The sequence below is a fragment of the Chinchilla lanigera genome, unplaced genomic scaffold (assembly GCF_000276665.1).
Source record: "Chinchilla lanigera isolate Chin_1 unplaced genomic scaffold, ChiLan1.0 scaffold00004, whole genome shotgun sequence".
Taxonomy (NCBI): domain Eukaryota; kingdom Metazoa; phylum Chordata; class Mammalia; order Rodentia; family Chinchillidae; genus Chinchilla; species Chinchilla lanigera.
Genome location: NW_004955405.1, coordinates 11,637,478 through 11,647,988, shown reverse-complemented (window position 1 = coordinate 11,647,988; position 10,511 = coordinate 11,637,478). Strand labels below are relative to the sequence as shown.

General features: G+C 39.5%; 1 protein-coding gene across 1 annotated transcript in view; it reads left to right on the top strand.

Moving 5' to 3' along the window:
- The first annotated feature begins 853 nt into the window (after positions 1-853).
- The window catches only part of Zfc3h1 (zinc finger, C3H1-type containing), a 48,334-nt gene continuing 38,676 nt past the window's right edge, over positions 854-10,511 (top strand). Inside the window, exons 1-2 of the mRNA XM_005374321.2 lie at positions 854-1,466; positions 6,259-6,678. Coding sequence (XP_005374378.1) covers positions 869-1,466; positions 6,259-6,678 — 1,018 coding nt within the window. The 5' untranslated portion in view covers positions 854-868. The remainder of the gene's footprint in view (positions 1,467-6,258; positions 6,679-10,511) is intronic.

Below are 10,511 nucleotides of genomic sequence, written 5' to 3'. Positions count from 1 at the left end.
CCCTCATTCGGCGGTCTTAAACCTGTTCTGAGGCACTAGCCGCTAAGCTTCTTTCAGGCAGAGGCTGAACAATCGAGGCAGGCGAAGGGCCCACCGAGCTCAGTGGTGACAGTGGGGTGGAGAGAAGGGGTGTACATGGAGGGCGGGGCGCGAGAGGGTCAACCTCCCCTTTCTCTTTATTAATATGACGCGTTTGAGCCAGCAGAGCCGACCATCCTGGAGCTCCCGGCGCCTTCCTTTGCCTTCACCAAGATGGCGGACGCTGCCCGTTCCCCGCCCCTCCCCGTTCCCGTCCCCGTCCCCGTCCCCGAAAGTAGGTCTGTTGCCACCTTTTGGCAGCGGTCTTCACAGCAATTAAAAGAACAGAGGTGTTTTCCCCTCCGTTTACTACTGAACTTCTCCAAATCTGTAGGCAAGAGCAGCCCGGCTCGCACCCACGGGTCCCAATGCAGACGCCAGGGTGGGCGTGTACTGTAGACAGGAAGAACGAGCCAGATGACAAACGAGGTACTACACATCTCAGCGCGTGTGGCCTGCACTATCGCGCGACTTGGAACCTTGCTTCCGGCGTACCGCCGGAAGTGACGGCGCGGGCTCGGCCGCTAGCAGAGCCCCTTTCTCGCGAGGCGGAAGATTCCTGATCGCTGAGGAGCAAGGGGGCGCTAGGAGAGGGAACTGGCTTGCGACGGTCCGGCGTGAAAGAACTGGGGTGCGGGGAAGTTGGGGAGCAGAACCCGCTAGGTGTCGGAATACAGTAGGGCCGCACCTACCAGGTCCGTTAGGAAAGAAGGGAGCCGACGAGGAAGGCAGTTGTCGGGCGGATCCCCGGACGGAGGGCTAAGGTGGTGTGGAAGGCGCCGCTCCCCGGATGGCGACCGCGGACACTTCGGCCCCGGCCTCCAGTGGCCTGTCGCCGAAGGAAGAAGGGGAGCTCGAGGATGGGGAGATCAGTGACGACGACAATAACAGCCAGGTCCGGAGCCGGAGCAGCAGCAGCAGCAGCGGCGGCGGGGGGCTGTTACCGTATCCGCGGCGGAGGCCTCTCCACCCGGCCCGGGGCGGTGGATCCGGCGGAGGCGGTGGCTCCTCGTCGTCGTCCTCGTCCTCTCAGCAGCCGCTGAGGAATTTCTCACGCTCGCGGCACGCGTCGGAGCGGGGCCACCTCAGGGGACACAGCAGCTACCGACCCAAAGAGCCTTTCCGGTCTCATCCGCCCTCGGTGCGGATGCCCTCGAGCTCTCTGTCCGAAAGCAGCCCGCGGCCGTCTTTCTGGGAGCGGAGCCACATTGCCTTGGACCGTTTCCGCTTTCGAGGCAGGCCTTACAGGGGTGGGAGTCGCTGGAGTCGGGGTCGAGGAGTGGGCGAGCGAGGAGGCAAGCCGGGGTGCAGACCTCTGGGAGGAGGCGTGGGGTCCGGATTCAGCAGCAGCCAGGGCTGGCGCGAGCCCTCTCCGCCTCGGAAGAGCTGTATCCTTACCGTGGCGGTCGGCCCTGGGTGTGTCACCGAAGTTCCCCTTTGCGTCATTAACTAGGTCCTTGAGATGATTGTAACTTTGCGGAGCCGCCCGTGCCTGTCAGTGCACTTAAAGTTGCTGGGTAATTCCATGTGTCACACTAGCGGTGTTGCTGAGGTTGCATTGTTGCTTGTTGACATGAACGCGTGTGGATTGGGGTACCTAGTGGGATCGCAGATGGTGCGACTTGCAATAGAATATTCGGCAGCCCAAGTTTATACGAGCATATATTTTTTCGCCAGTGCAGGAACTTTGAGTTTTCTGTGCATTTGACTTTATTAGACAGGAAAAAAATAGCAAACACTTTTGGAAATACTGTACAATACTTGTATTGCGCCTTGGCATTGGAAAGCGTAAAGTTTTGTTCCGCACAATCCTACCGTTCCTGTGATTGCGTTTACCTTTCCTACTGGATCTGCTTGCTGCCTTAGAATTGGGGGAAAGAGATACTGTGTCTTTACCAATTCTATCGATTTAGAGCTTTTTCAGATTTTCATGGGTTTGGAAAGCTGTCTGCTCATTAACTCTTCTTATGTTGACTTTTGAATATTTTATAACTTGTAGTAGTGTTTGCATGGGGGCCAGACAAGAAGGTAAACTTACCAGCATTTTTATTTTAAAGTATTAGAGTGGGGGACGTGTAGATTATGGGCAAGTTTAGAAGGAAGACGGCAAAATACGTGATTATTTTTGCTCCCCTTAATCTTTTTCTCAGTTATCTTTTTTTTTTGTTGTTTTTGTTTTTGTTTTTGTACGGTACCGGGAACCGAACTCACGACCTTGCGCTTGCCAGGCAGGCGCTTTGCCGCTGAGCTAAATCCCCAGCCCCTTCTCAGTTATCTTTAACTAATTACTGAGTTTACTGAAGATTTATACCAAGAAATTAATTATCTGAAGGTTTCTTATTTTATAGAACTATGTCTTGATTACTCGGTAATAACTGCATAGAAGTTTACGAAGGACTTTCATTAGTAGCTATAATTCTCATAAGTAATTTTTAATATATTTATTATGTATGAAATTTACATATAATTACATTTATTTGGAAGATCCTCAGAATTATTTTTACAGAATACTTAGGGCCAGGATGGACTGTCCCAGATATCATGATGTAAAGGGGCTAGCAATGTTTAATTAGGTAGCAGCAGCTTCTGGTGTTGGTGCCCTGGAAAAACTTACTTCTGCAACTGGACATTGTATTAGGAGCATTTGAGGATTATTTCAGAAGAAAATTATTTAAATACTTAAGTTTTAAACACAGTGAATGTTCTTTGAAGAAGGTTAGAAAACTTCTGTCCAGAATATTCTTTTAATCCGTGGATTTGTTGATTGATTGTTCTGAATCCAAAACCAGAAGGGCTCGTTAGGCATATATGTGGGTTTTAAAAAAGGATAGAGAGGAAACTTACACTTTGTTTTGGAGAGACAGAAATAAGTACAGCTTAGTAACAAAGTTCAAGTTGAGGTATACAAAAATACTGTGACAGTTTGTAGCTTTATTGTGTTAGTCTGTACTGGAAAAGGCAGAGATGGGTGGATTTGCTGTCCTTTTGCCTTTGTTTTCTGTCTTCATTCAGTACAAGTTTGGGCCTCTGGCATGTACTTTTATTAATTTATATGTTTATACATATTTATATTAGTAAGCAGGCATATGAGATTACAAGTAGAATATAAGAAAATATGGACTCCAGGTGACTTTGATTTCTGTAATAACTTGTCAGAAGCAAGCTGTGCATGGTGGTGCACACCTATAATATCAATACTGTAGGCTGAGGCAGGAGGATCACTGAGTTTGAGGCCTGCCTGAGCTTACATAGACCCTGTCTCAAAAAACCAAAGCAACAGTAATAATAGTAATATAACTGTCAGAAACACTCTCTCTTGGTGTTTTTTTTTTTTTTTTTTTACAAATGCTGCCCTTTAAGAAAAGGATGCTTGTTTAAATCCTCTGCCCATGATACATCGATAATCCATCCTAGCAGTGTTATTCTTGTCAAAATTTGAAAAGAAAAACATAGGTTTTAATGCTCAGCTACTTTTTTTTTGTCTTTTTGAGACAGGGTCTCACTATGCAGTTCAGGCTGGCCTTGAGCTCACTTTGTAGCCCAGGCTGGTCTCCAACTTGCAATGATCCTCCTGCCTCAGCCTCCTGAGTGCTGGGATTACAGGCATGCGCCACCATGCCCGGTTCGCAGCTACTTTTGTATATGAGAAAATAAAAAATTTGTAGTGTAATCTTTATTACAATTCTTTTAATATCAGAATTATATAAGTTTAATTCATATTTCCACTGTGATAGTAAAAAGTCACTATAAATGTATAAAAAGGTGAGAGCAAATGTATGGCTTTCAATAGTTTAGAAATGAAATATTTTGAATACAGATTTTTTTGGTTCTCATCTTTTTAGTTTCAGTAATTTCAGTAGCTTCAGCTTTAAAGAAACAGAATAAATCAGATTCTAGTGTACTTCTTTATTCTTCTTCACTTTAAATTTTTCCAAATGATAGACACTTTGTCAGTCTTATTTTAGCCTAAGTCTCCCTTAGATGACTACTGTTTTCTGCTTCTAAATCAGATGAGAACTAACATAATTAGGCCATTGTCTGTCATAAAAAAAATCATTCCATTTTCAGCTACAGCTGAAAAGGTTGAATAGCATTTTAATTTTAATCAGGTTTTAAAATTTGGTTTTTAAAAGCAATTTTTAAAAAAATTTAAATTAGAAATTACATTTTAAGCTTAAAGTTACATCTGGGGTGTGCTGGTTTTAGTCTAGCTATCTGTATAATTAAGGTTAAGAGATTTTATGTAGTCCTGAGGAGATTAGTCAGAACTCAGTTGCTTTTCCTGAATTTTCCTATTCCTTAGATGTCACTTTTTGCTAGTCTATGGAGTCTTTTCCTTTTGCATACTTTCCCAAAGTCTTTAGTCTTTATTTACTTTCTAATGGTTGCAATTGTGCATTTAAATGGCTTCAGGCAAAACCAGATGTAAATATAGGGAATTTCAGGATTTGTGTATAAGAGCGCATAAGAAAGGAGAGGGGAGAGTAATTCTGATTCTCCATGTTGGTTATTTGAATTGAGGTGAAGGTGAAGAGTGGAGAAACCTAAGTACAAAGCTGTACACAAATTGTGATTAGCTGAGAAAAGATTGGAAAGGTCAGGACGGGTCAGATCATAAGACACCTGAAGGCTTTTTGGACTCTATCCTACTGAGATTTAACAAGGAGAGTGATCTGATTAGATTTGTACTGTATTCTCAAAGGATTACTATGTCAGTAGTATAGAGCGTGGCTTGTGGGAGATAGGCAATTCAAAATACAGTATCTTATCAGGCCAATTTCTCTGTTGTGGTACGAAAAACTGGGAATACTTTGCTCTAAATCCAAAGCAAAAGACTCTTACAGGAGAGCTTACTAAAGAGCACAGTTATTTCAGGAATCGGAGAGAAAAGAGGTCATGAATTTAAAAAGTAGAGAAACAAGGGGGTAGTGAGAGTTACAGAGGGCAGTGGTATACAGCATCAAATGCTACAGAGAGGTCAGATAAAGTAAGGTTAGAGAATATTAGTAGACACAAAGTTTGAGCAGTATAACCCACTTTCATTTGGTTATAGATGAGTAGGTCAGAACAGTAATAAGTAACTAGTATTCAAGAAATTTGACTCTCAGCTGGGCGTGGTGGCGCAGTCCTGTAATTCCAGCACTTGGGAGGCTGAGGCAGGAGGATCATTGCGAGTTCAGGACCATCCTGGGCTACAAAGTGAGCTCAAGGCCAGCCTGAACTGCATAGTGAGACCTGTCTCAAAAAGAAAAGAAAAAGAAACTTGACTGAGAATATCAGAACCAAAGCTTTTTCTAGTTTTGCTATAGAACTGTAAAATATTTTCAGTTGTACAGTACAGTTTATTTTCTCAAATATTGGGTGGTGATTCTCATTTGCTGGCTGCTTGTCCTATAGATTGTTACAACAGGAAAAGAAATCATTTATGAAACATAATGTAACATTCTAATCAACAGAAAATGATACGTAAACAATGTTTTAAAACCATATGAGGTACTGGCTAGGAAAATAAGGTGTAATGATGTTTGTATATATGAATTACTTAATTTTAGAAAATACATTTTGAGTGCTGTTTAAAGATTTTATTGTTTATAATATAACTTATTTTAGTTGTGCATATGTTGAATATTAATATAGTTGAGCTCTGAGCTTGTTATGTATTATGAGCTTGTTATGTGTTATTTTAAGAACATGTCTCTAATTCATAAATTGGTCTAATCATTAGTTTTTTTTTTTTAAATTTGAGATATGAGAAGAATCTAAAGAGGAGAAACATTTCCTTATGATTATCTGAAGTGTAAATAATCCACACTCAGTTGTTCTACTTTTCCTTCGGAAAATAATCTTAAACATCCACATTGTTATGAGATTTCCTGGTACTTACAGAAAGAATTGTGCTATCTGTAACATAACTAGGTGGATTTTCTGTGGATACTACTGGTAATTGTTGAAACCGATGATTTTTATAAGTGGACTGTTTCGTGAATGCTTGTTGAATTGAAATGTGAGCATGTAATGAAAGTGGGCATTAAAGGCACATACATTAAATGGAATATAGTAATTTAAAAATACCAGTTCATGTTCCGTGAAAAATTTAAAAGAGAAGATTCATCTGTATTTTTATTTTTTGAGATTTAACTCGAAAATTTTCTAAAGTGATTTCCTTAATACGCTGTTCAGCCAAAAGTTTTGGAAGATCTCCATCAAGAAAACAGAATTATTCATCAAAAAGTGAAAACTGTGGGGAAGAAACTTTTGAAGATTTACTTTTAAAGTATAAGCAAATACAGTTGGAACTAGAATGTATCAATAAGGATGAAAAACTAGCTTTGAGTAGCAAAGAAGAACATGTGCAAGAAGACTCTCATAAAACATTGAACTTTGAGGACCAAACAAGCACTGATAATGTCAGTATTACAAAAGACTCAAGTAAAGAAGTAGCTCCTGAAGAGAAAACACAGGTTAAAACTTTTCAGGCATTTGAATTAAAACCACTCAGGCAAAAATTGACTTTACCAGGGGATAAGAACAGGTTGAAAAAAGGTAAAGATGGTGCAAAACAGCTGTCCCTGAAATCCGAGGCTACTGAATCTAGTCAAGGTAATGAATTAAATATTTTAATTATTAGGTAAGACTTCAAAAGAGGGCCATGGGTGATGGTGCACGCCTGTAATCCCAGCACTTGGGAGGCTGAGTCAGGAGGATTGCTGCAAGTTTGAGGCCAGCCTGAACTGTGTAGTGAGACCCTGTCTGAAAAAGACAAAAGAGATAAAAAACCTTCAGTGGAGTAACTCATTTGTTTTGAAAGTGTACTTTATTGAAAAGATTCTAAATCCTGCAGTTGTTTTTTACTTTCCTTGTAGAGGTTCACGTTATTTAATGATGGCAACTTTTGTGTCCTATAAATCTTTATTTCTTTTTTGGTCTGTCATGCTGACCTGGACTTACAGGGTTGGACGTAAGTGGTAATAGTGAGCATCTTTGTTTTGTGATTTAGAATACTTTTAGCATTTACCATTTATCTTGACATGTAAGTTTTTTGTAGGGTTTGTAAGAAGTTTTTTTTTTGTTTTTTTTTTGGGGGGGGGTTTTCTCCGGTACCGGGAACCAAACTCATGACCTTGCGCTTGCCAGGCAGGTGCTTTTGCCACTGAGCTAAATCCCCAGCCCCTGTAAGAAGTTTTCTTGAATAAGGGAAGGGCTTTTTCCTATTCCTAGTTTGAGATTTTCATCATAAGTGGATGTTGAAGTTTATCATGTCTTTTTTCACCATTTTTGATATGAGCTTTTATCTCCTTTATTAATATACTGAATTACATTAATTTTACAGTGTTAAACCACCCTTTTATGCCTGGTTAAGCAGTTCATAGTAGTTTAAATCACGGATTTATTTTTTATTTTCTTTTATTAAGATAGAATGTGTATGCACTAAAATTTGTTTTAGAGAATAGTTCAAATTTTGAGAAATACAGTATCATTAGCTACTACAATTAAGATATGGAATAGTTCCATTTACAACCCCTAGCACACTTTCCTCATTTCACTTTGTAAATTCCTCCCTCAAAGTTTAGCCTGCCTTGTAGCTACTGCTCTGCCCCTGTAGCTTTGCTTTTCCAAGAATATCACATGAGTGATATACACAGTACATGCCTTTTAATTCTAGCTTTTGTTTTCACTTAGAGTATATTTGCAATTCATCTACATAGTTGTGTATATTGATAGTTCATTCTGTTTTATTGCTATGTTCTTGACAATGACTCACCATAGTTTATTCACTTCCCAGTTGAGGAATCCTTGATTTTTCCAGTTTTTGCTCATTAGCAATAAAGGTTTGCTAATGTTTTATTTAAAATTTTATATCTATGTTTGTAATTTGTAAACTCCCCCTCCCTTTTTTTTCCCTGATAGTTTTTGTATAATGTTATGATATTTCTAGAATACTTGGTAGATTTTGCTGCTAAAAGTATCCAGAATTGATGGAGGAGTTTTAAAATTTTTGTTTTTGCTGTGTTGGGGATCTAACCTATGGCCTCACTCGTGCTAGTCAAGTGTAGTACCACTAAGTGACAGCCCCAGCCCCCTAGGAGTATTTGTTTTAAGCTGAGGATAGTTCCTATTTTCTGTTTCTGTTAAGGGAGTTTGTGCAAGTTATATTTTTCTAACAATGTGTCCATTTTTTATAAATTATAAAAGTTACACTTATTCTTAAGAATTTCTTAACGTGTTATTATTTGTGGCATTTATAAATTTTATCTCCTTGTTTTTTCCCCTTCCTTAATTTCCCCAGAAACAAAACCATAGTTTTTACATTAGTTTTCAGCCCCTTGAAGCTGTTAAGTCATAAAATTTCAACTTTAGCTGTATCCAAGTTGGGCTATGTAAATTCTATTAGTCTTTTTTTTTTTTTTTTTTGAAAAAGAGTCTCCCTATGTGCTTAGCTAGCTTTGAACTCACTGTATGTGCTGCTGAAGGAAGCATGCTTTGAACTACGTAGCTCAGGTGGCCTTGAAATCTGGGGTGATTCTCCTGTATCAGCCTGAGTGCTGGGGTTATAGGCATTCATCACTGCACCTGGCTTCCTCATTCATTCTAAGTATTTTTCTAATTTTTGTGTTTCTTTGACTTGTATGCTATTTGGAAGTGTTTTCTTCCCCAGAATACATGTTTTCTAGTGGTATTTTCTGTTAGTGATATGTATGTCAGTAACACTGGCAGAGAATTGTATCTATATGATAACTAATCTTTTGAAATACTGGTAGAGGCTTGTTTTATTGTTTAGTATGTGATTGATTTTTATAAATGTGTGTGTGTTTGAAAGGGCTATATAGATTATTATTTCATCAATTTTTTTATGTTCCTATATCCCACTCCCCCCCGGTTCTGGGGATTGGCCCTGGGTCTCCACACTGTGTTACCTCTCCAGCCCCTTTTCTATATTTTTGAGGCAGGGTCTTGTATTTTGAGGTAGACTAGGCGCAAACTTAGGGATTCTCCTGCCTCATTCTCTCAGAGTGCTAGGATTATAGGCATATGCCACCATACCTGGTTTAGGATGGTAGATAAATTGTTCTGGAATCACTTTATATGTAAAGTTTTGAGGGCCACCCATATGATGTAAATTTGCTTGCAAACCTGAGTAATGACTATTTTTGATTACATATTCTCAGGGAAATGATTTTTCCCTCTACAAAGAAGTTATAAGTTGAAATTTATGAACAGGCGATTTTGAAAAACATAATCTAGGAAGACAGAAGCCATATAAATATCCATCATAGAACAGAATGAGAGTTATGTGTGAAAGCTTGCAGGGTTAAAAGAAAGGATCAAATATCCTCACTTGAGTTTAGAAAGTTTTCGTAGGGATGGGAATGTTTGATATGTATCTTAAAAATAAGTCTTTTCCATTTAGGAAGTTAGAACCGAATGAATGGAAGATGCAGAGGACTTTTTAAGGATATTGAGATTGATTAAATGTGCCTGTGGTCTATATGGTTTGCTTTTTGGACAAAGTGGGTATGTTTACAGCATGTAGGAGCTGAATTGGGAACACTCTTGAATTTCTTGTTAAGGAATTTGAGTTTTATTTTTTAACATTGGGTGGGTTGTCATATGTGATCAGATGTGTTTTAGGTAACTAGCATCAGTGTTGAAAAGTTTTCACTTCAATTCTTCCACTCTGAGGAGGTGATGACCCTTTTGTCCATGACCACTTTGTTTTATTACATTTGGTTTTAACTTCTCTCCCGTTTTTTTTTTTTTTTTTTTTTTTTTTTGGACCTTGCTCTATTTTGTGTTTATTTTGCTTTATCTTTAACCATTTTTCCCTCAGGTATTCTTATTTTAAACATATTTGACCTTTTCATTTAAAAACTTAAATGTCTTCTCATCGTGTAGTCTTCCTTAACTTCTGTTAAGTATTTCTCCTCTTTTTCAGTGAGATTTCTGGAAAAGCCAGTCAGCTCCTATTCATTTCCTGTTCCTCTGTTAACCCAGTATAGTCTGCTTTTCTGTCCTCAGAGCAAAACTGAATCTTGCGCAGCAAGACTATGTGTGACCCAGTTGTAAAATTCAATGGGTACTTTTCACCTCTTTCTCTCATTCATTCACAAATTAGTTGAGCATTTTGTTCTAGGCTTTTAGAAGTTCATTAGTGAACAGAACAGATTTATGCCCTCATAGGCTTGCCTTTATTTATTTATCTTTCTATCTATCTATCTGTCATCTGTCTTTTGGAGGCAGCGTCTCACTGTGTGGCACAGGTTGGTCTCAAACTTCTGGGTTCAAGCGAGTCTTCTTTCACAATCTTCCATTTATGGGGGGCTATGAGTGTGTACCAGTGTTCCCCAAATAGTCACTTATACCTTCATATGCTTGCATTTTAGAAGGGAAGCCAGTGAAGCTGATGATAAGTTAACTCTTAGAGAAGTACAGCA